Below are 25444 nucleotides of genomic sequence, written 5' to 3'. Positions count from 1 at the left end.
ATAATTAATTTGCTTTATGAAAAATCTACACCTTGTTTGGAGGAGAAATCAAAACCATTTCATTTATGATTAAAGGATAATACATGTAGGTGGATGATAAAATATTTGGGGATTAGGGGTTGTTCAAGTCATGAACTCGGAATTATTAGTGAAGATAAAAGAATAATATATCTCACATTTTGTACCAAAAAAAAATCCCACATTAATGAAGGTAGATCAATGAAAGAAAAGCTATGTTGGTGGGGTTTTGGCCGGAATCCATAGAGAAGACGATGTCCAACGATAGGGGCGTGCCGGTAAAATACTTCAACGTTCAAGTCCATGTATGAGGGTAAGAGATTTAGAATAATGAGTATCTTGTTTGATAGTGATGTGGGTTTATATAGCATTAAGGAAGTAGTATTGGGCTTGGGTTGGTCCAAAAGTCTATATCAAAAACTTGTCCCCAGGTCGATTGCTTATGTTAGGATAAGGAATGAACTTGTAACAAGGTTGTCAAAATCAGGATTTTGCTTCAGGTCGAATGAGAAGAGAAAATCGACAATTGTAAAATCGCAACTAAAATTGAAGGATTTTATTCAACTACTTTTGTAGAATCGATATAAGAAATCATAAACTCGCAATCAAAATCGATGGATTTTACCAAAAAAAAAAAATACCAAATATATGTTATAAATGGTATATAGTCATAAATGACTTAGTTTATAAGAAATCGTAAAATCGCAATCAAAATCGATGAATTTTGCCTATTTTGAGATTCTACTATGGAAAAATGTCGCAAAATCCTGAATTTTATGATTTAAGTCGGGATTTTGACAAAGCATAGCCGTTTGTGGGGTATTAACATGCAAAGTTAGCTAGAACCAACAATATTGTTAATTTTTGTTGTAGGTATATAATTAGATTGAGCTTGTGTCAGCATCTCGTAGGATGTGACTTTAAGGTTTGACGGGATGACCGTGGGATTGAGTGTTCTGGCTGGAAAACCAAACATATGTCTTTGTTTTGTGCTGTAAAAGAAGTTCTTAAAAAGAACAAACGTTAACCGTCAAGGTATAGCTCTATTGAAAAGGGTTGCAATAAGAAAACTAATTATTAGAATACAGGTAGCTTTGGTAAATTATTGCATGTTTTTTTATGTGCGTATGCATGTATATCTACTGTCAGCAACTTTGTAAACATCGACCAAACAAGTGAATTAAACCAATAACTCAAAGCCATTTAATAACAATTTTTTATGTTAAAAGTAATCTTCTCAAGGCATATTCTTCCCACATTTCTATCATGGATATAATTAAATACAGAAAACTAGTCTATTTATACACAAGTCAATTAATAATAGTAGACATTCAATTTCAATCCCAAAAAAATATTTCACAATATTGTTGCCATAATACTTAAATAATGGCACCACCAGGTAGACCCAAAAAAGTTGTGCAAATGGCAGATATTACTGAAGAAGAAAATGGTCATGATGATGATGAGATGAAGAAGAACGTGGTGAGAGCTTTGCCATTTTTTAAACTATTGAGCTATGCTGATTATGTGGATTGGATTCTTATGGGTTTGGGAACATTAGGTTCGATTGTGCATGGCATGGCACTTCCTGTTGGTTATTTGTTGTTAGGAAAAGCTCTTAATGCTTTTGGAAACAATATTAATAACATTGATGCTATGGTTCCTGCTCTTAAAAAGGTACCTACTGATACTATAATAACACATTTTTATACAAGGTTCTAGATGTTACCATGCACAACAATATGTTATACTAGTTTCAAACGTTGCAATATATGCACCAGCATAGAAATATTGCTTTAGTAGAGTACAAAAAACACACTAGTGGTTATATATAAATGTTCTGTAGTAATAACTGAAAAGTTTAACAACTAAAGTCTGAGTAACAAACTTCAAACTACTTGCTGACATAGTTAAACTGTTTTAACTAACTTGTTTAAATTCAGTTAACAAGATATACGAAATAAGAATACTCACGTAATAAAGAGAGAAACTTCATAACAAAGCAAATATTGTAGCATTAGATCGTCCAGTATAAAGATACAGTGAAACCAGATCACTTGCAAAGTATTCCAAATTACACCATTACTTCAAAGACATAATTCAGCAGAGACAACATGTGATGAAACTTGGTGCTATTATAAATTTCTCACATATGAAAGCGCTAAACCAAAGCCAAAGCTTCCACCGATTCAGATACACGGCTTTCCGCAGAGAAAAACAAACCGGAGTTCTATTTTTGAAGTTGTCCATTTGAGAGTCGGACCAATCTCACGCGTCAAAAATCAAATGTTTCACTCTCAACTCAAAGATTAGTCTCATAACAGATACTAAAAAAATATTTATAAATGAGAGACTAATCATGGATGTGTGTTGAAAGTCTCGTATTAAATGAGATATGACATGAAAATATGTTTATAACCGAGAAACATTTCTCACCTTATAAACCAATTCTATAAGATTGAATTAGGTGTAACCCAAATTGGACCCAGAGATTTTAGGGAGTCAAAATGCTCAATTAACTTGAGTAAAAAAAGATAAACAGCAACTTATGGATTCCTTTAATTGTACCCTTGATCATCTGTATACACTCCTAGATACCAATTAGGTTTCCTTAGGACACTTGATTGATAGCAGAAAATAGTCTAAAATTATGCAATAGAATGATAGATATCGGGTTCAATCCAGAAAAATAACAATACATCCCAACACCAGAAGTCAAAGCCGTATATAAATACTAAAGAAGTGATCAAAAGATCATAAGTGTTGTTACATTTCTTGAATACAAAATATGTACACCCATGTTTATACACATGTCTGAGATACTTGGATATTCACATGAGCACACACAGACAAACCTTTAAATTACAAAAATTTCTGTGAGTAGAAATTTGATTTGAGTAAACTAATATATGTTGTTCTTGTCGGTTTCAGGTTGTTCCATTTGTGTGGTACATGGCCATAGCCACATTTCCTGCTGGGGTACTTGGTATATTTTTCTTTCATGCTTTTCAAGAATTCTAATTAACTGTAATTATTCTTTTTAATTTGTAAAGTGAGTAGTAGTTTATTTCAAAAAGTACTTAAGCGGGCAATGATCCTAATTTTTAACTTATAAGATGAAAAATTGAGAACTTAATGTTCTATGAAATAGTACAGTTTATAATTCATGCACGTATAATATTTCTCATTAAACTTATCGTCAATCAACTAAAGCTTGTTTTATTTTAGAAAGGACAACCCGTCAATTTTGAATTTATTGCGTACAACATATAATCTTATATGACCAATTGGTAATGTCCATTACTTTATAAGCTTACAGTATAATTTTTTCCCCTTTGTTTATAGCATTTTTTTCATAGGTCATTTCAAATAACGTTTGAGCGTATACCTTTTTTTATTTATTTAAAACCACTTTTCCGCTAAAGACGCGTAACAATTCATATTATGACAGTTAATTTTTATGTTCATATATTGAAAAAAATGGTACTTCTATTCCACCATTCAGCAGCTGCATTAATTTGGGTTATGAAATTAAAAATTATGCAGAAATTGGTTGTTGGATGTATGCAAGTGAAAGACAGTTATCACGCCTAAGATTAGCATATCTGAAAGCAGTCCTCAGTCAAGAGATAGGAGCTTTTGATACAGAATTAACAAGTGGAAAAGTCATCACTGGAATAAGCAAACACATGAGTGTCATACAAGATGCCATTGGCGAGAAGGTTAGCAAATAAAATCATTGTCACAAGATTCACCTTTTCTTTCTTCTTCCAGCACATTTCATGACTGAACCCCACAAGTGAATTTCTTGTTCACAGTTAGGTCACTTCACCTCTAGCTGTGCAACTTTCTTTGCCGGAATGGTGATCGCCACAATAGCCTGTTGGGAAGTGGCACTTCTATGCTTAGTGGTTGTCCCTCTTATTCTTTTAATTGGAGCAACTTACACTAAGAAAATGAACAGAATCTCAACTACCAAATTGTTTTACCATTCTGAAGCCACATCTATGATAGAGCAGGTACTGTACTTCTATTCTGTCACATAAATGTACATTGTGTGACCTCGCATAACTTAACCAATTTAAATTATAGCCGATTATAACAAACTCTAATATTGACATTATGACAGACAATATCACAAATAAAAACAGTATATGCTTTTGTTGGAGAGGGATTGGCAGTCAAATCCTTCACAGAGAACATGGATAAACAGTATGTCGTAAGCAAAGGGGAAGCACTTGTGAAGGGAGTTGGAACAGGAATGTTTCAAACTGTGAGTTTTTGTTCCTGGTCTCTGATTATATGGGTTGGAGCAGTTGTTGTCAGAGCTGGGAGAGCACAGGGAGGAGATATAATAACTGCAGTTATGAGCATTCTTTTTGGTGCCATGTAAGGAATCAAGAAACTTGTTGAGGCTAGTTTTAGAATGAAGAAAACAAAGGTTAACAGTCCAGTAACAAAACTTTCTTTGTGAATTGTGTAGATCTATCACTTATGCAGCACCAGACATGCAAATATTCAATCAGGCAAAAGCTGCAGGATATGAGGTCTTCCAAGTGATTCAAAGAAAGCCATTAATACATAATGAATCAAAAGGGAAGATGCCTAATAAGATTGATGGTTCCATTGAGCTTCGAAATGTTTACTTTTCATACCCATCACGGTCAGAGAAACCTATCCTTCAAGGACTGTCATTGTCCATTCCAGCAGGAAAGACAGTAGCTCTAGTTGGCAGCAGTGGCTGTGGAAAGAGCACTGCTATTTCCCTGATAACTAGGTTTTATGACCCGACTAGAGGTTAGTTTAACTAGTTTATTTTTCCTTTGGTTCTATTCTATATTTTATCATGTGGTTAATGCTCGTGCCAATGTTTTTTCTTAACCAGTAAACAAACTATGTCAAGGCAAGAAAATATATTAAGTTAATATAGGTACACCTTGACCGGAATTTGTATTGTGTGCAGTGTGACTGCACACAGTCAGCCACATCTGAACCATCCAATCAAGATCGGACGGTCCGTATGTGGTTGATGTGTACGGTCACAGGATTATGTAGGTACAAGATTAGATGATAATATAGAGTCTAAAAAATATTGATATTGCATTAGAAAAAATAGTACTGTAGGAATTGATAGTGTGATCTTGAACGCAATCAATGATGCCAAGCCTGACATTGTTCAATACATTCCAGGAGAAATTTTTATTGACAGTCACAATATCAAGGATCTTGATCTGAAGTTCCTTCGAAGTAATATAGGGGCTGTTTACCAAGAACCATCACTCTTCACAGGCACGATCAAGGACAACTTGAAACTGGGAAAGATGGACGCCAGTGATGAAGAGATTCAAAAGGCAGCAGTGATGTCCAATGCACACTCTTTCATATCACAGCTTCCTAATCAGTACCTAACTGAGGTGAGCCACTCAATCTAGCATGTCATTTTCGTCAGCTCTAATTGTGGCATGTGTGATTTTCTACTTTTAGTATTGATTTATATGTTTTGTATACATTAATCATATTCTGATCCTTTTTTGTTTAACACCATATAATTAAGGAAGAAATGAAGATAAGTAACAAAGATGTAAGCAAAGACAAAATAAGACCAGAAACATGTCAGAAGAATCTCAAGGTTGCCTGTTAGCATATACAAGTGGTTAATTAGAGTAGTTAAGTAGTCAAGAGTTGTTATTGTAGTTATTAGTTAGTTAGCTAGTTAGATAAGGTTGTTATATGGCTATTTATATAAATAGGAGAATACAATGTTAGAGTTGATCATTGTAATCATTTGTGAATAGAGTAGTAACTCTATTGTGAAGGGGAAAACCCTTGGAGGAGAAATTTCTCTTCTATTTCTTAATAAAAGTGTTCTTTCTTTGGAATCCGATTCTTGGGTTCCTAACATTGCCTCTATGATTTGGATCATAATTCCATTCATGAGATTAATAGTCCCATATGTGTGCTTGACATGCCAGGTAGGACAAAGGGGCGTCCAAGTATCAGGAGGTCAGAAACAGAGAATTGCGATCGCAAGAGCCATACTGAAAAATCCTCCCATTCTTTTGCTTGATGAGGCCACTAGTGCCCTTGATTCAGAGTCAGAAAAGCTGGTTCAAGAAGCACTTGATACAGCTATGCAGGGAAGGACTGTCATCTTGATTGCACACAGGCTCTCAACAGTAGTAAATGCAGATATGATTGCCGTAGTGGAGAATGGACAAATTGTAGAGACAGGAACACACCAGAGTTTGTTAGACACAAGTAAATTCTATAGTACATTATTCAGCATGCAGAACCTTGAACCAGCTCCTGAGCTAAGGTAATTAGCCACTTTATACTCATATTTTAATCTCGAACCAATGGTTGTCGAGGAATAACTCTAACCAGATTTAAATGTTTAATGGACAGAACTACAACTTCCAAAGATAAAAGTGCCCGCCGAGAAGACACTATTGATGAAACTAGACCAGTACCAGAGACACAAAGAGAGGTCCAAAGAGATCTCATAGAGCATTCTGTACTAAAGGAACAGAACAAGACTGGCACAAGAGAAGAAAATATATTTTTCAGAATTTGGTATGATTTAAAAAAGAAAGAGCTTGTGAAGATTGCTATTGGATCCTTTGCTGCAGCTTTCTCTGGCATCTCAAAGCCGTTTTTTGGATTCTACATCATCACCATTGGAGTAGCATACTTCCAAGACGATGCAAAACGAAAAGTTGGACTATTCTCAGCCATCTTCTCAGCAATAGGACTACTTTCATTATTTAGCCACACCTTCCAGCATTACTTCTTTGGAGTGGTTGGAGAAAAGGCCATGGCAAATTTCAGACGCGCTCTATATTCAGGTATCGGATATTCCATATTAGAATTTCTACATACTCACTTAAACTCGCTTTCCTTGAACGAGAAAAAGAAAACTATAGCCATGAGCTAAAAAGCATAATACAATGTGTCATATACGTAATATTCCTGTTTTATTTAACAAATACCAGTTGATAATCATTTAAAAAATTTCAGGTGTGCTTTGTAACGAAGTAGGCTGGTTTGACAAACCTGAGAACACTGTTGGTTCATTAACATCACGCATTATCAGTGATACTTCCATGGTCAAGATCATAATTGCTGATCGCATGTCCGTGATTGTGCAATGTGTTTCCTCCATACTTATAGCAACCGGTGTTAGCATGTATGTCAATTGGAGAATGGCTTTGGTAGCATGGGCTGTAATGCCCTGCCACTTTATAGGTGGCCTCATTCAAGCCAAATCTGCCAAAGGATTTTCAGGTGACTACTCTGCTACACATTCAGACCTTGTTGCTCTTGCGTCCGAGTCCACAACCAACATAAGGACTATTGCATCATTTTGTCATGAAGAGCAAGTGCTGGAGAAAGCCAAAACATATCTGGACATTCCAAAGAAAAAGTACAGGAAAGAAAGTATCAAATATGGCATCATTCAAGGCTTCTCCCTTTGCTTGTGGAACATTGCACACGCTGTTGCTTTGTGGTACACTACAATTCTAGTTGACAGACGACAAGCCTCCTTTGAAAATGGAATAAGAGCCTACCAAATTTTTTCTCTCACAGTTCCTTCTATCACAGAATTATACACATTGATCCCGACAGTCATCACTGCCATCAATATGCTAACCCCGGCATTCAAAACCCTTGACCGTAAAACTGAAATTGAGCCAGATATACCGGATGATTCCCAGCCTGACAGGATCCAAGGAAACGTCGAATTTGAAAATGTAAATTTCAAATACCCTTTAAGACCTACAGTAACTGTTCTAGACAATTTCAGTTTGCAAATTGAAGCTGGATCTAAGGTGGCTTTTGTAGGACCAAGTGGCGCTGGAAAATCATCTGTTTTGGCCCTTTTACTAAGATTTTATGATCCGGTGGTGGGAAAAGTATTAATTGATGGGAAAGACTTGAGGGAATACAATCTAAGATGGTTAAGGACACAGATTGGGCTGGTACAACAAGAACCGCTGCTTTTTAACTGCTCAATTAGAGAAAATATTTGCTATGGAAATAATGGAGCTTTTGAAAGTGAAATTGTGGAGGTTGCAAGAGAAGCCAATATACATGAATTTGTCAGTAATCTACCAAATGGATATAACACTGTTGTTGGCGAGAAAGGCTGCCAGCTTTCGGGAGGACAGAAGCAAAGAATAGCCATTGCCAGAACCTTACTAAAGAAGCCAGCAATATTACTCCTTGATGAAGCAACAAGTGCTCTCGATGCTGAGTCCGAAAGAACTATAGTAAATGCTATTAAAGCAATGAATCTGAAGGAAGAAACTGGTTTGCGTTCAAGAATCACCCAGATAACAGTAGCTCATAGACTTTCCACAGTCAGAAATTCAGATACCATAATAGTCATGGAAAAAGGTAAAATTGTAGAAACAGGCTCCCATTCAACCCTAATTGAAGTGGATGCAGGACTCTATTCAAGATTATTCAGACTACAGAGCTTTGATGAAACCTCATAAGTTGATATAGTTCTAAAAGATCTGGTATCTGAAACAATGAAAATTACTTGTATAATTTCACAAAACTAGGTTTTTTCTAAAATTTCTTTTCTGATGTAATAATTATATTATTGTCAGAGTATATGCCAAAAAATACACTTTGATGAAAAGAAATTAAAAATAGATCCTCGACTTGGATGTAGCAAAGTGTTTTATATGTTTGCCTATAATTCAAGGAAAATACTATCAATTGTCTTGAGATCTTCCATCTCCTCCTCACTAGCAATTCCGGGATCAACGTAACACAACTGAAATAGAAACAAGACCATCAAGACTACTCAATTACTGATCAAATGCAACTGTAAGTTTTTTGTTAAAAGTAGTATACCTGGTATTGTGGCTTTTTCAGCGTATTCCGATCCTTTTTTATGAGTTTTTGCCATCCAATTTTCTGCTTTAGTGATCTTTCAAGAGTAGCCGTACTCTATAATGAAAAAGTAATAAATACGAAACTTGAAAAGATGCATAATCAATACACAATATGGATGTGCAAGCGTGTGAAACAGACACTGGTGTGATATGCTATTGCTAAAAATAATTGAGATTACAATGAGAGCGTGGATACTAACAACTAAATATGAAAAGAGTAATTTACATGAGCAGGGTCCAAAACTAGGAGATTATATGGTAGAATTCCATTCTGTTGATGTTTGGCTTGAACTCCAACTATTGTTCTCGAGTGACCATCATGTTGAAAGTACAAGGGCCTGTCCAACAAAGCTTTCAAAGTTTAAACAATAAGAAACAAAATTGTTGATGTGGTTAGCCATGTGTATCTAAAATGTTCCCTCACGTTTTCTCGCAAATCACAACATGCTGCTGACCAAATTGGATTGAGTTTTCATCAGAAAAGTAATTCCACACAAAATCCATGAGAACTTGATAAGCCTCACTTTTAACTTTACTGTTTGCCATCTTATCATTTCTTGTTTTGTCCACAGTGTTATCAACACTTATTCCTACGACAGATTGGGATTCCTTAGGACCGAAATCCACTATTCTTGCCCGAAGAGCAAAAGAACGCAAGAGAGCAGAACACTCAGTAGTTCCTATCCATTTTTTTGAACCGTAAACAGCATGATCCAATTGAGCAGCTCCTGGGGCATCAAAGCCCTTTTCCCAGGCAATCTCAAGCCATCTCTGCAATGACAGGATATCAGGAACAAAGCCCGAACCACCAAACAAAACCTCTCTTGCTTCCGGTCTCTGTGCTAGTAAGTGAGAGCTAAGCATCTGAATGTTACGCCATCCACAACCCCATCCAGCATCCTCAGAATTGAGGCTCTGGAAATGATCAATGCAACAGGACAAAATGCTTTTTGAATTCTCAGTTTCAGACTCCAAACAATTTCTCAATAAGGCGATCAAACCCGCTTCAACTTTGTAGAAGTTGCTCCTTGTCTGTAAACCAATTAAGCAGGAGATTTTTTCATCCATTTTGCATTCCCCGTTATCTCTACTAGTCTCACCACCATGCCAATTGTTACAATCTCCAGAAACTGCTTCAAGCTCCGAGCCACTGACTGATTGTTCACTCTGCAAAATACATAATGTAAGACAATCTACAACACAGACTGAATATATATCTCTTCTGAATATGTGGATAAATTTTTCAATATGCACTAGACATCAGAACTTATAATCTAACGGAAAAGGGATAAAAGGGAAAGATGTAAAAAAGAGCACTAAAGAAGATGCAAGCCTGAGTTGGGTTTAGCAGAAATTGTTGAAGATAGTCATAGACTCATCATAGAAACTATTGTAAACATTAAATTTAGTCTCTAAATAATCACTCTCTTATTTATCAAATTAGTCTCTCAGCTGTTTTTAAGCTTCAAAATAAGAGAAAGTGATGGTTTATGAACTAACTTGATAGATTTAGAATTCAGAATAATCTATAAATAGGACTATTTATTATATCACGGAGTAATAGTTTAGGAATCAAATCATAAGTTCAAGCCTTATCTGAATAACCATTTTGTTAGAACACCAACTCGGTACAAAAGGATCAGCGAAACGATAAACACAAAACAATGAACACACGATGTTTGTTAATGAAATTTGGTCACCTGTACTTAGTCTCTGACTATAAAGTAGTTGTAGTTCAATTATCCATTTTATTATCACTGAAAAATTAAGGTTTACAGTGTTACAACTTGTATTTAAATATTAGGTTTAATAGCAGTTTTAATCCCCTAAGTTTCAAGAAGTTATGGTTTTGGCCTCCTAAAAAAAAATTACAAAACCTTTCCCTAAGTTACAGTTTTGGCCCCTTAGACCAATTTTGACTTGGTCAACACACACGTGGACGCCACATGTGTATTTATTTATTTTTTAATTTAAAAAATAAAAAATATATGTTTTTTTTATTTTTTTAATAAAAAATTATTAATTTTTTTAAATAATTAAAAAATAATAATTGATCTTTTTTTAATAAAAAAATGTTTTTTTAATTACAAAAATAAAAAATTTATTTATTAAATAATTAAAAAAATACATGTGGCGTCCATGTGTGCATTGACCGAATCAAAATTGGCCTAGGGGAAAAACTGCCACAGGGACAAAACATAGGGGACGGTTTTGTAGTTTTTTTCTTAGGGGGTCAAAATCGCAACTTTTTGAAACTTAGGAGGTTAAAACTGCTATTAAACCTAAATATAACGGTCCAACTTACAACAATGCTCGTGAACCATACCTATGAGCCATCACACAACCCTTCCCACTTGTCGGTACCTACGAGCCATACCCAACACGTTTAATCACGGGTTTGTGTTATAGGCGCCTATGCGCTTACTATACAAGTGTTTTTGTATAAATTGTTATTTCTATAACATGAGATAAAATAAAGGCAAATTATTTAATATAAATTAGGCTTATTAGATCATTTGATCCCTTAAATAATTCTATGTTTTTATTTTGATCCTACAATTAATAAAACAGGCATTTTAGTCCCTCACTTTTTTCTCTGTTTGTCAAATAAATCTCTTCAGTCAAATAATTAACGCTTCAGTCAGTGAGTGCCCACCTGAAAAAAAAACCAGGCTTCTTCCCTTTTCCCTTTGTCCTTCATCATCTTTGTAGGATTCATGAAGAAAAAAAATTCCAAAAAAAATTAAATTTATCAAACAAATCGTGCATCATAAAAATCCAAACTCACACATACAAATCTCCAAAATCACAAAAAACATGTCAAATTCACAACACCATTTCCTCTTTGGACTCGTCTCCTCTCCAACACAACATACACTGATGTAACAAATCTCAATTTTAATTTTTCTCAACAAAAAAGGAATCGGATCAGGAGTGATGTGTGAAGCAAAAATTAAACAATTCTGAGTTTAATCACAACAAAGCCAACACACGATTACAAAATTGACCCAAATTAAACACATCCCTTAATCACAAAAAACAAATCAGATTTTGTTATTGAAGATGATAATTGAAGCAATTTTGAGTTTGAAAAAATGAATCGGAACAAGCCAACACGCGATTACGAAGTTCGTCGACGAGAAGCACAAGGATTTATCTCAAACTTTCCGCAAACTCGTTCTGTTTAATCTCAAAAAATTCGTGGCTTCTAGCTTCTGGTAAGCTCCTGAAGGTGAAAAGCTGCTTTTAGTAAGCTCGTGAAGGTTAATACTCCTTTGAAGAAAGTTGAAGCATTGTATGGTGCTAAAATTACACATTTTGGACAACTTTGGTTCATCGTCCATCGACAGTGGTTTCTTGCTAATTGATACTCTCCACTTTTCTCATTAATAATGCTGATATGAATGCGAACAAAGGGGTCTGGAAAGAGATGAATCGAATCTGGGTTTATTTTTTGTTGCTGGATTTCTTTTTTGAGGGGTTGTTGCTGGATTTCTCCAATTTTTTGTTTGATTTTGCGGATTGGTTTTAATCCTTTTTTTTTATGTTTCTATTGTATTAATTCCGGGTTTTTCTCATGAATGTTGATGAATGTGAGTTGAAGATGATGAAGATGGGTAAAGAAAAAATTAGTTGTTGTTGGTACACCGTAATTCAATGGTCATCTTTTTAAAAAACAGATCAAACGGTTTAAATTAAAAAATTTAATAAGGTTTATGGTGGACCACTCTTAAGCTTGGTTCACCATAGACATTTGGGGTTAAACTTAACAGTCAAGGATTTATTTGGTAAACATAGAAAAAAATGAGGGACTAAAACGTCAGTTTTATTCATTATGGAACCAAAATGAAAACTTAAAATTATTTAGGGAAATGGATCAAATAAATCTATAAATTATAAACTATTTTGATAACCTGAAAACAACTAATGAGGTTGTTATGAGTTATTTTCATAAGCTCTCAAACTGTCTCTCACAAATATTTACTTAGTTCAAATAAGTTAATCCAACCAGTTATTGGAGAAAGATGAACCTGTTGTGGCAGCGCAGGATCATGAAAATGAGCATTGGCATGCCTGCATGTACATGTATGTAGAATCATATTGATATATCATCATCATCGTCGATGTCAATCAAGTGAGGAAGAAGAAAGGGACAAACGTAACATAATACGTACCATTGAAGCTGAGAAGAAGGAACTGGTAAATCACAAAAGGGACACGTGCTGCATGAATCCGGATCCATGTTTTCTTTCTTGTCGCACCGACTCTAGTAAATTATGGATTATATTGCGAAATATCTACAAAAAGTCACCTTATACTAAAAAATGTCATGTTAACCGGTTTTCGGAGCACTTGTTAACAAAGTTAAAAGAAGAAATTGTAAGTTGAAAAAGATATTTTTAAAGCTTTTAATACATTAATTACACAACTTACAATATAAAAATTACTACTACATTTGTTTCGTTAACAGATATTCTGAAGACACTGGTTAATATTTTTTATTAAAAAATGGTATATGGATCACCCATTAAATATGTATTGTAAATTATTCCTTAAAAAAAATGTATTGGAAATTATAAATTGTAAAATATTTACAAAAAGTTGCATTATATTTTTTGAATTCTGCAAAAAGTTGCATTACGTTAAAAGTATAGTATATGGGTCACCCATTAAATGGCTGTAATGTAAATTCTAAATTGCAAAATATCTACAAAATTATATTAAAAAATTGTGTATGGAACACTTAAAAATATGAGGAGTGTTATTTGAACATCCTTTAATTAACAACTTATGGAGACAACCATAATTTGTAAAGAAAGAACAGGTATTTGCACGAAAATCAAAGCAATAGAGAGATAAAGTAAAAGATAATGTGGGTATGAAAGAGAAAATTGTAACAAAAATTATCACAAAATGAATGTTCAAATATCATTTCTCTAAAAATATATATACAAAAAGTCACCTTATATTAAAAAATAGTGTCTGGATCACTTAAAAAATAGTGTATGGATCACTTATTAACCAGCTGAATTGTAGCTTATAAATTGCAAAATATCTAAAAAAGTCACATTGTATGAAAAAAAATAGCATATCGATCACCCAATAACCGACTGAATTGTAAATTATAAATTGTAAAATATCAACAAAAAGTTGCCTATATATATATATATATATATATATATATATATATATATATATATATATATATAAACAAGCACATGGATGATATAGATCACTCATATAATGACTGCATTGTAAATTATAAATTGCAAAATATCTACAAAAAGCCACCCTATATTAAAAAATAGTAGTTTAATTGTGGATCACTGATTAAAAGTAGCAGTGCTTAATTGGACCCATATATAAAACAAAACATTGTATATATAATATAATATAATCCTTCAAAAAAAAAAATTGTATATAATATAAATAAGGTGGCGGCAAGTTTTTTCATGAGTAATTTGAGTTCAGTTTTGTAACTTTGTATAATAACGTTACATATAGTGGGTGTCATCATCTGTCCAAAAAAAAAAAATGGGTGCATCCCTTCAACACTAAAATACAAATACAATTATCTTGTCCAGAAGCCCAAGCTCAACGGGTAAAATATCGAAATTGTTGAGCCGGATTCTATGATCAGGGTTCGAACCCCGATACTTCCACTTATGTGTGTGAGTTTATAATGGTTTTATCATTTCGTATATCTACAAAAAAAAAAAATACAATTATCTTAAGATCAACCGCATAAATTTCCAAAAACTTATAACTGTTTCATACTTTGTTAAATTACTTCAAATAAACGTATACTAAGTTTCTTAAAAATATAAATAAACATCGACTATTAAATGTAAAAAAAAAAATAAAAAAATTGGATCTTTTAAATTTTGTGTGCTTGATACATGTCTTGATCATTAATAATAGTATATGTCCTTGTTTTTTCGATGGCTAATACATGTCTTGAAAATCAAAAGAGGATGTTTGTTATCGAACCTTTAGAGTCTACCGTGGTCCTTTGGAAGACAATTTAAAGTGCAAGAGGGGGGACATTCCAGAAATTCAGATCGAACTGTGGAATTTTTAACCCTTAAGCAAGCATCAATATTTACGATTTGATTGAAAATATTGATTCTTGAAAGGACTGTCACCATGAACCCAAGAATCTTGCCATAACAAAACAATATTAACATTACCAACGCACCAAGCATAAGTAGATTGAACAAGGTTCCAATTTGTCCAATTACCCCTGCAGAGATTTGAAGCCTTGGAATGAGTTCTTGACCATAATTGTATTTGGATCTAAAAACTTAAACCCATATGGCATCCTTTTTACCCTAAGATTCCAACCTACTTACATCATAGAAGACAAATTGACTTCTTTAGAAACTTTAAGCCTAAGACCTCCATGAATCTTGGGTTGATATACATCAGACCAAGCTACCATATGCATTTTCCCTTTGATATACATTGTCTCCCCAAACAAAGTTTTTGCATCTTTATAAATATCATCATAAATAAGCGAGGAAGATCAACAATTTGCATATTATAGTGTAGAAGAGATTTAGCTCGAGTAACACGACTTGTCAAGGAAGATGTTTGCATTTTCAAGTACTCGAAAACTTGTTCGTCTTTTCTAACACCTCGTAGAAATTATCACAGTTCAAATTTAGAAATAAGAGTGAAAGAATACCATTTAGTTCTCGAACCTACGGAGGGTCTGGTATTTCTAACATTTTGACAAAGAGAAAAGGTCAACAACATTCCATTTTCTTTGATGAAAAGCAACATTGAATCCATCTGAATAAAGGGGTAGCATTTCGGAGATTTTGAGTTCGGTGACTATGTCTCTATCTCTCCTAGCCAATAATTATCTTCTATCAAAATAATTTATTTTAATTACTCATCTATCATTCTCTTTCGTATAAAAGACATTAAAGTTATCAAATTTACCAAACTCAAAATCACTAAAGTGTTATCCTTGAATCAGTTGCCTAAAACAACCCCTCCCATATTCCTCATTACTCCCTATTCTTAACTTTTGGTCATTTAAATTATTATTTTTTGTTAAACACTCTTAGTTTTTTTAAGAAATTAAGATTACGTTGAAGTATATTTTTCATTTTGCATTGAATAATTTTTTCTTAAACTATTTTTTTTTTCAACCAAACTCCAAATTATTAAAGTTCATTTCTCCCGAGTACTAGAGGGATAAAAAAAATCATATGATAAATGATTTTGCTCAATTGGTTAATAAATTCCACATCTATTAACGAAGAATTAAAGTTTTATTTTTGGGTGAACAATTATTGATCGAATTTTACTTATCTCTCTATTGAACTTCAAACTACGAAATTTTCTTCGTCCATAAATTGAAGGGTCATCACCATTAATAAATATATAGTTAATATATTTTTACAAATTGAATTGATGTTAAATGAACTTATATTCACCCTCCGCTCATAAGAAAAAATTTACATTTTAAGTTTATTCTATAAATGATGTATATGATTTATAATGTTGACCACATATATCATTTATTAAATGAATTTAAAATGTAAATTTTTACTTATAATAGTGACATCGGATGATGTACATTTATATTTTTTTAATATGCGCGTAAATCTTATGTAAACTATTAAAAACAAACATATTTTATTCTATTTAAGTTCCACAAAATTTTTAAGATTAATCTCCAAGGTTGCTCACAAAGACCATCAACCTAACAAAAAATGTTATTATTGTTGTTCCCACATATAAGAGAGAATTGATGTATTTAATTTAATATTTATATCAAATACATCAACGAATTTGAAATACTATTTAAAATTGATGTATTTGGTATAAATATTATAACAAATACATGAACGAATTTGGAATAGAAAAAAAAAAATTAGAATAGCATTTAATAGTTTTGTTTTACATTACTTAGATCTCACACAAACGAGCAAAGCAAATGCGTCAGCAACGTTGAACGGGTTAAACTTAAGAAACAGTTAAGAGTAAAAACCAGGTTCATTGAACCTGGACACACTCGATTACAATCTATTTATACCATACATCGCTACACAGCATAATCACACAAAATCACAAAGCTTCTTCCTTCCACCGCATCTCTATTATCTCCATATAAACATTTCTCATATTTAGAATTTCCTTCATTTTACTTTTAATATAATGAGTATTTTCATTTCACCGATGATGGCAGTGATCGGCACCGGAGGAAAAAAAGAGTCTAAGAATGCGGTGCCGGTGCCGGAGTCGGAACTGAAGAGAAGAAACGATCAGCTTGAGAAGGAGTTGAAGGAAAGTAAGGAGAGAGAAGAGCAAATGAGACGGCAGTTACAGAGCGCGTGGGAGAGGCTGCGCGTGGCGGAAGAAGCGGAGGAGAGGTTATGCTCACAGCTCGGAGAGCTGGAAGCAGAAGCTGTTTATCAAGCGCGTGATTATCACGATCGTATTGTTTCTCTTATGGACCAGCTCTCACGCGCGCAGAGTCTTCTTCATATTGCTTCTTCCAACTCGTTGTTGTGATTGTTATTCTAATTACATATGTAATGTAATGTAAAATGTATATGTATAATTTATGATTTTTGTTTATTTTGATGATTGAAGATCTATATTAGCGTGGATCCAATCCAATCGTGTGTTCTGTTGTTGTAACATTTTTGTTTGATTGGTTAAGTTGATTATAATTCGTAGGTTTGGTTGAATGGGAATGGTTTTGGAATTTCAAAGACTTTAGTTTGGTTTCTCATTATGTGAATGTGAATTATTTTCTGGCAATTCTAGAACTTTAACTGCCACATTTTTCAAAAGTGATAATAGTCAACTTGATTATTTGATCTTTTGGTTACAAGGAAGAAAAAAACAATATTCTTCTACTCAACCAGGTCTCCAGTTTCCACGGAGATTAAATTCAAGAGGCAAGATGGAGGAGGAGAGGGATGAATCATGATATTTATGCTTGTAGATAAAGCACAAACATCCTAATGAGAAAATTGGTGTGAATCGTTAACTTAATTAAACACATTTTGACATATCACTATCAATTGTTAAACTTGAAAATATGACTAATGAAATACATGGCATTTGAAATATTGATGCATTTTTTTTCTTCTTATTCTTTGTGGGGGGTGCTTAGATTTGATCCAAAATACCAAATAAGATGACATTTCAACCAAGTGACCACTCAAGAGAGCAAATATTAGTACATTATATCTATTGACTATCTAATATGTGTCAAAGATGCATAATTTTTAGACGTTCAAATGATTTTATTGAAAAAACTAAAATTTATTCACTAGGCAAGGGCTATGCGTCCACTTTGTGGATCTGTCCGATCATTTTGTACAATTTATGAGGTTTCTTCAAAATTATTTGATATTAAGGAAAGAAACTGTTGTATTTTTCAACAGAAAAAGGATTTGATATCCTACTTGTTCGATAAAGTTAAGCGTTTATCTTTTTGATGGTTGAAGACGAAAATTGAAATTTAGATTTTCATCTTCATCATTGATGACTTAATCCTATTGTGTGTTTAAGTTTTATTACTTAGCTTGTTGATTTCTTTGTTGATTGTTTTAGTTTGTTGGTTACTGTCGTATAATTTTTGTTTTTGAGGCATATGAAAATTTAAATTCATGACGTTCAATTATTCAATAATAATTTTCTGAACGTTATCTATGTTAAAATAATTTTCTGAACGTGATTAACTATATATTTCAACAACCAAATTAAACATATAAGTAGTTTGTGTGTCCAATTAACTAGAGACAACGTCTTGCTTGTGAGCGAAGCGCATAATGGGATATTTGACTGTGAGTTTTTATTTGTTTTGTTCGGATCTCATTTTATTAGTATATAATCAATCATAAACTAAGGACGCATGCGTGTTTCTTTTCTTTATTCGATTCGATAATAACAAATGAGTTTCGTGTTTCTAACGCCTAACTCTCTGATTAAGTATTTCAATCAACAGTGTGGAATTTCAACTTTTCGCTAATTTCTTTTAACTAAAGACAAGCAACCGGCTGAAATCCAAACCTAACGTAAATCATTTACCATGACAATTTTCCTCATGCTACGTTTTGTTTTATTATATTTTGTATCTTCTGTATTTCATCCGGTGGGTTTTTAGAGATTCATTAATACTAAAAAGACGAAACAATTTAAAAGTTTTTTAAACAATAACTACAGTGTTTCTAAAGCATCGATTAATCTTTCTTTATAAAAAAATAAAGGATTTAACTTTTTTAAAAGATAATTTATTCATTTAAGATTGTTAAAGAGTATCACGGGACACTGACGGTCAAGATTCATAAAATTAAAATCTAACCAGACGTCTAGCGTGTGAGAGCATTTAAATTTTAAGGGTCATGTTAAACAGCTAAAAGTAAAAAGAAAAAACAAAGTCAACATTAAAAGCAACACTTTTTCAAATTTTAAAAAGTAAAATACACAATTTTCGAAAAAATATGTCCATATATAATTCTTTAAATAGTGCACTTGGAGCACCGATTAATATTTTTCAAATTTTAAATACGATTACAAATATTTTAATGCAGCCGTGATCTCGGAGTTAATACGAATCATACTTAACACATTTGAGAATATTCCCCTCTCGCGTGTGTCATGTGTGGACGCAAAGAATGTAGGACCACCCACCATTCACTCAGCACCACATAGTTAGACACAAAAGAAGGTGGTGACTGTCTGCAAAGTTGAAAATATGTATGCTGAGAAAGTTTTGGTTGGGCACAAACCTAACATCTCAATTTTAGGTACACACAAAAGCAATAAATAGTTAATAGAAAATAAAATTATAATATATCAATTGATATGATTAAATACATTTTATTTAATTTTGTTAGTTTTATTGAGTATGTGCCCAAAATTGAGGTGTTGGGTATGTGCCCAAACAAGACTTTCTCTATGTATGCCTACGCCAAACTCTTACTTGTCACAAAATCAACACCTCACATTTAAGTATACATCCATGAAACTAAAAAAATGAAAATAATATGAATTGATATGACTATTTTATTTATCTTTAAATTTATGTTTATGTGCCTAAATTTTATGTTTAAATGCTTGGGTCTATGCAAGACTTTCTCGTATGCCTACATGCTGAACAATGAACGGTGGTAACGAAGCATCTAATTATTTAAAATATTTTTGTATTATCCAACCAAATTTTAAGCTGGCCAATCAAACTTTATGAAAGAAAGACTTGTTTGAACATAAATATAAATAAAAAGGGTTTGAACACACTCGTAAAAGTAAAGAAAAATAAATGAAAATAAATTTGATCATATCTTCAATTATTTTTTTCTTTAATTTTGTTCAATTATATGTGTGCCTAAACACTTTTTTCTTATATTTATGACCAAGAAAGAATTTCTCAGGATATTAATTTATATTTTGATTATTGATCAATGGAAGTGAACAATTGGTCCACTATAGTAGACAAAAATACAGTCAAGCGTGATGGTATTTGTAAATCGTAATTAATCATGTCATTAGATTTTGTCGCTGTCCATATTCTATCCTTAAAAAAGGTTTAGGAAAATGCTAATTTATGCTTGAAGGCGCAAGGTAAGAAGCTAGTAAATTTAAAAAAGTTTAGGAAAATCCTAAATTGTGTTTGAACTTTGAAGACGCAAAGATGAGTAATACGAATTAAAATCGCATCACAATACATCAAATATTTCGACAGCTTTAGCTTAGAAAAAAAAATAAAAATTAGTGGTGGGCTGATAGTTCAAAACAATTTTATACACACAACCAATCAAAATATTCTGAATTGCCATGTTTGATCCACGTAAATTAAAATCATTAATTGATGTGATAAAATTATCTCCTTTTGGTTTTAATTCAAGAGATATATCTTTTTGGTTTAAGAGATCATTTTTTGGAGGTTTTTTAAAAGATTGATGTTTATATTTTTGGTCTTGTTAACGAGGGTTTCCGGAGTACTTTTTAAATATTCTTAATGAAAATATTTTTTTTTTAAATTAAAAATTTCAATTTTCAATGTAATAAATGCACAAACTTTCATAAAAACTTACCACTTTTGATGCTTAAAAAATGCTCAAGAGACACTTGTTAATATTTCCCTTATTTTTTTAAACCAAATATCACATAAGCGTAATTGAAAAAACTATTTTTCAAGTTGGGTAACATTGCAAAGGATGACAAAACTCTTCATTAAAGGATTTAACGTTGATGGATACCCATCACTCGATTCAAATCTAGAATCTCTAGTTAATTCGAAAGAGATTTTTTACCATTTCATAATTTAATGTCAACTAAAATATCAACTAAAAATCAAAACATAAATCAAAATAAATATTTATCTTGAAATACCAAAACTATTTAATATTTATTTTATAATAATTTAAAATATACAAAAAATATATTTTTAAAGTTTCTCACTTGTTCTTTAAAAAATAGTTTCTCAATTGTTTTACTTAAAGTACATAATTTTTTTTTTTTTAAAGCAAGAAACATTGCGAACTCCCCAAGTAAAATAGGTATACTGAGATGAGATTAAGACATTGCAAACTCCCTAACAAGAAACATAGACACATAGATACTAAAGTATAGTAACATTTTGATTAAAAATTTAAAGATAATTTTTTTTTTTTTTTTAAGAAATCAAAATGGAATTAAATAACACACCAAACAGCAGTCCCCAAGCACAAGGTGTGCCTAGGAAACCACTAAAAGTTACAAGAGTTTAAAAAATACAACAACCAGAGATAACACTAGCTAGCCAAGCCTAAACAAGCAAAAGGGTCTGACCACCATCTCTGCGTACCATAAACAAACACAACATTTTTAGCTTTCAGCCACCCCAAAGATAACAATTTAACCTTATCTAACAATCGAGGGACAAGATTAACGGACTTATTGAAAAGACGGTTGTTACGTTCACTCCACAAAATCCACGAACACAAAAGCCAAATAAGCTGTAAGAACGATCTTTTAGCTTTACCAACACCTGCCAAATGAGTAAACTGCACCAGATGATCTGTAATGATAATAGGGTCCACTCCTAAAATACCAATCCAATCACGCACCTGCTGCCACAGAGATGCAAACGTATTACAAGATAAAAATAAATGATCAGCTGTCTCCACATGACCGTAACCAGACACACAAAAGATATCATTTGCGGAAATAACACCACGAGTCGCCAGGTTTGCTTTCGTTGGTAATCGATCTTGAATAAGCCGCCACGCAAAAACAGAAACCTTCAAAGGAACCTGAGGATGCCACACCAACTCAAAAGGTAATCCCATCTGAGAATCCTCCCCTATCGTCAACAAATCATAGGCACCTCTCACAAAATATCCCTCTGCAGTATCCGGAAGCCACTCCCAAGTATCTGAAACATTAGGAACCAGAGAGATATCAAATAGTAACGCCCTACATTCCTCTAGTAAAAGCTCCTCCCACGCCCATAGTCTACGCCTCCATCTCCACCCCTCCCCCTCCTGCTCCGTACCCAAAGAGAACAAAGAGGCTACCGTAATGGTTTTGTTCTCTACTAAGTCAAACAAGCGGGGAAACCGCACACAAAACGGAGAACCTCCAAGCCACCTATGCGACCAGAACAACGTCGCAGTACCATCACCCACCCTCCGTCTAACACTATCACCGAACCACCCGCCACCTAAGTCACTAGCACCATCACGGATCCTGCCTACCTCCCGCCACCACAAAGAAATACTCCGGCCCCCACCTCCAACCTCCCATCTACTTCGCCATAACGGGCGACTAAAACCTGATACCACAACCCTTCTCTATCAACTAACATCCTCCAACACCATTTACCTAGTAAAACAATATTAAACTCCTTCAATCTCCTCACCTCCAAACCTCCATGCTCCTTTTTAGAACACAAAGTATCCCAACCTATCCAAGTAATTTTTCTACAATCCTCACTCCCACCCCAAAAAAAAAATATTCAATAAAGATTCAATGGAAGAGATTACACCTGTTGGAGCTTTGAAGAAAGAAAGAGCATAGACAGGCAGAGATGTCAGAACTGATTTGAGGAGAATCAAGCGGCCACCAAAAGAGAGAAATCTACTATTCCAACTCGTCAGTCTAGATTTAATGCGATTCACGATCGGTTCCCAAAACTGAAGTCTCCGCGGATTACCACCTATAGGCAGGCCTAGGTACAAAAAAGGAATTCTACCCACTTTACAACTCAAAACCAACGCTGCCTCAAACAACCACGAATCAGAAATATTAATACCCACCAACAAGCTTTTATTAAAATTCACTTTCAAGCCAGACAAAGATTCAAATAAAACAAGAACAGCACGAAGGGCCCTCACATTAGCCCAACTTTTTTCTCCTGATAACAGAGTATCATCCGCAAATTGAAGATGAGTCACCTCAACCTGATTACCCGAACCAACCAAAAACCCCTTAAATACCTTATAGTTTGGTAGGTGTATTTTATTTCTTTTTAAATAAGTTTGGTGGATATCAATACGACGTCTATTTGATATTTGAATATATCTTTATATAAATGAATACAAAAATGCGTCATGACTACTGTGTTCACCAAACTTCAGAGATACCATTTTCACCAAATTTAAATGTTAGCAATTTAGATTCAACTATCATGGTTGGTGGCTTAGTCCCTTTACTGTTCTAGGCATTGGCTAATTTATGTTCTTTTGGTTTGTTTTGTGGTGTTGGCTCTTGCCTTGTAAATATGTCTTGTTTCTTTGTTTTGACTTTTCGGATTTTTATTCCTTGGTACACCTTATGCTAGGAAGACCCTTATGATGTTAATATATTTCATTTTAGTCTCTTAAAAAAAATGCTAACAATTTAGTCTAGATCACAAATAACATGTCATGTCCTCTCACTCATCCACCGGATGCTCACCACTTGCATATACTTGGCTAAGAAATAATATCCTTTTCCAAAATTCTAAGTGATTTAGAATAAGCCTATTTGATCCGACATCAAGGATACACTATGATAAGACCAAGTTATATGGTGGTGATTATGTTATTTGAACAACTATTTGTATGATAATTTTTAAAACAATTATAAATTTACAAGAAAAAGTAGGTGTTGACACGAAAATCAAAGGGGAAAAGAGAGAAAGTAAAAACATAATGTGAATATGAAAAAAAAAATTATCACAAAAATTGTTACAAAATCGTTGTACAAGCATCACTTCTCAAATAAATATTATGATAAAAAATATCGTTAAGTATTGCTAAAAAATTTATAATAGAAATTTTTTCTTAAAAAATTCAAACCAAATTATTATTATTATAATAAAAATTATATTATTTGTTCATATAAAAAAGTTATCCCTTTTAATTTCTTAAAAATACTTTTAACCACTTATTAGCAATCTCCTTTTTTTGATAATTTTTGGCTTAATTGCACTTTTCCCCCTATAGTTTGTCAATTGTGCGATTTTGCACCCCATAGTTTTAAACGAGCGATTTTGCCCCCTATAGTTTTCCCCCTTTCTGATTTTATGGTCCCCATCAGATTTAGTGTTGGTTTTTTTATCAATTAATGTGTGCCACGTGTGTAATTCCATTTTTAAAAAAAATAAAAAAATGGTATTTTTCAGATTTTGAGAGAAGGGGGCACGTGATTTTTCAAATTTTAAGAAGAAATATCACGTGCCTCCTTCTCTCAAAATCTGAAAAATACCATTTTTTTATTTTTTAAAAAATGAAATTACACACGTGGCACACATTAATTGATAAAAAACGGACATATCAGCACTAAATGTCATGGGGGCCATAAAATCATAAAGGGGGAAAACTATAGGGGGCAAAATCGATCGTTTAAAACTATGGGGTGCAAAATCGCACAATTGGCAAACTATAGGGGGAAAAGTGCAATTAAGCCATAATTTTTTTTTAGAAGAAAGCAATCTCCTTAAAATAGTCAAACAACTAGACTACGCATAAAAAACATACATAAAATGATATTTGCACAACTATTTTTTGATAATTTTTGTGACAAATTTTTCTCTCATATTCACATTATGTTTTTACTTTCTCTCTCCATTGTTTTGTTTTATATACCAATATCTCATTTTCTTTTTAAATCATGGTTGTCCCATAAGTTATAATTGCAATGATTGTTCAAATAACACAGCTCAAAGTATTTCTATGTCTTAAGTGATGTAGTAAATAATAATGATGTCATTGAGTTTAGTTGATTATACTATCATTTTTTAATTATGATAATTAGTCAAATCAAAACATTGGATAAATTAACAAACTTATACTCATTGAGTTTAGTTGATTATACTATCATTTTTTAATTATGATAATTAGTCAAATCAAAATATTGGATAGATTAACAAACTTATACTCATTGAGTTTAGTTGATTATACTATCATTTTTTAATTATGATAATTAGTCAAATCAAAACATTGGATAGATTAACAAACTTATAAAGCCACAGTTTAATCTTGACAAAATCTTAGAAGTTGTGTTATTTAAATAACCATAATTTA

The 25444-nt window shown here is 32.9% G+C and overlaps 3 protein-coding genes across 4 annotated transcripts; 2 read left to right on the top strand and 1 right to left on the bottom strand.

Moving 5' to 3' along the window:
• Positions 1-1453: 1453 nt before the first annotated feature.
• On the top strand, positions 1454-8548 carry LOC11440460 (ABC transporter B family member 19). Its single transcript, XM_003602397.4, has 10 exons — positions 1454-1695; positions 2950-3004; positions 3565-3740; positions 3837-4037; positions 4148-4407; positions 4502-4815; positions 5209-5432; positions 5991-6334; positions 6424-6863; positions 7036-8548. The coding sequence occupies exons 1-10, from the start codon at positions 1486-1488 to the stop codon at positions 8514-8516; spliced, it is 3705 nt and encodes a 1234-aa protein (XP_003602445.4). The 5' UTR covers positions 1454-1485; the 3' UTR covers positions 8517-8548.
• A 38-nt stretch (positions 8549-8586) lies between these two features.
• Positions 8587-13184, bottom strand: LOC11418506 (zinc finger-containing ubiquitin peptidase 1). Of its 2 annotated transcripts, XM_003602396.4 has the most exons (6): positions 13100-13184; positions 12956-12998; positions 9349-10091; positions 9151-9262; positions 8884-8979; positions 8587-8803 (listed from the first exon to the last, which is right to left on the bottom strand). In XM_003602396.4, the coding sequence occupies exons 1-6, from the start codon at positions 13165-13167 to the stop codon at positions 8720-8722; spliced, it is 1146 nt and encodes a 381-aa protein (XP_003602444.2). In that variant the 5' UTR covers positions 13168-13184; the 3' UTR covers positions 8587-8719. The 2 variants fall into 2 exon arrangements, with proteins under 2 accessions (XP_003602444.2, XP_024635055.1); XM_024779287.2 differs by lacking the exons at positions 12956-12998; positions 13100-13184 and adding an exon at positions 10625-10662.
• Positions 13185-16978: 3794 nt separating this feature from the next.
• On the top strand, positions 16979-17676 carry LOC11424580 (protein RESPONSE TO LOW SULFUR 3). Its single transcript, XM_003602394.4, has one exon. It carries the CDS (start codon positions 17097-17099, stop codon positions 17451-17453), a length of 357 nt encoding a protein of 118 aa, XP_003602442.1. The 5' UTR covers positions 16979-17096; the 3' UTR covers positions 17454-17676.
• The last annotated feature ends 7768 nt before the right edge of the window (positions 17677-25444 follow it).

Source organism: Medicago truncatula, chromosome 3, assembly GCF_003473485.1.
Source record: "Medicago truncatula cultivar Jemalong A17 chromosome 3, MtrunA17r5.0-ANR, whole genome shotgun sequence".
Classification (NCBI taxonomy): domain Eukaryota; kingdom Viridiplantae; phylum Streptophyta; class Magnoliopsida; order Fabales; family Fabaceae; genus Medicago; species Medicago truncatula.
Note: the sequence above shows the minus strand (reverse complement) of the source record. Positions and strands in the feature narration are given on the sequence as shown.

Bases quoted from the DNA above. Each gene is read 5' to 3' on its own strand.
- LOC11424580 (XM_003602394.4), top strand. From the start codon at position 17,097: ATGAGTATTTTCATTTCACCGATGATGGCAGTGATCGGCACCGGAGGA.
- LOC11440460 (XM_003602397.4), top strand. From the start codon at position 1,486: ATGAAGAAGAACGTGGTGAGAGCTTTGCCATTTTTTAAACTATTGAGC. The intron at 1,696-2,949 runs GTACCTACTGAT...TGTCGGTTTCAG, and splicing joins TGGTTCCTGCTCTTAAAAAG to GTTGTTCCATTTGTGTGGTA. The intron at 4,408-4,501 runs GTAAGGAATCAA...TGAATTGTGTAG, and splicing joins AGCATTCTTTTTGGTGCCAT to ATCTATCACTTATGCAGCAC.
- LOC11418506 (XM_003602396.4), bottom strand. From the start codon at position 13,167: ATGGATCCGGATTCATGCAGCACGTGTCCCTTTTGTGATTTACCAGTT. The intron at 9,263-9,348 runs GTGAGGGAACAT...TTTGTTGGACAG, and splicing joins GTTGTGATTTGCGAGAAAAC to GCCCTTGTACTTTCAACATG. The intron at 8,980-9,150 runs GTAAATTACTCT...TTTTCATTATAG, and splicing joins TAGTTTTGGACCCTGCTCAT to AGTACGGCTACTCTTGAAAG.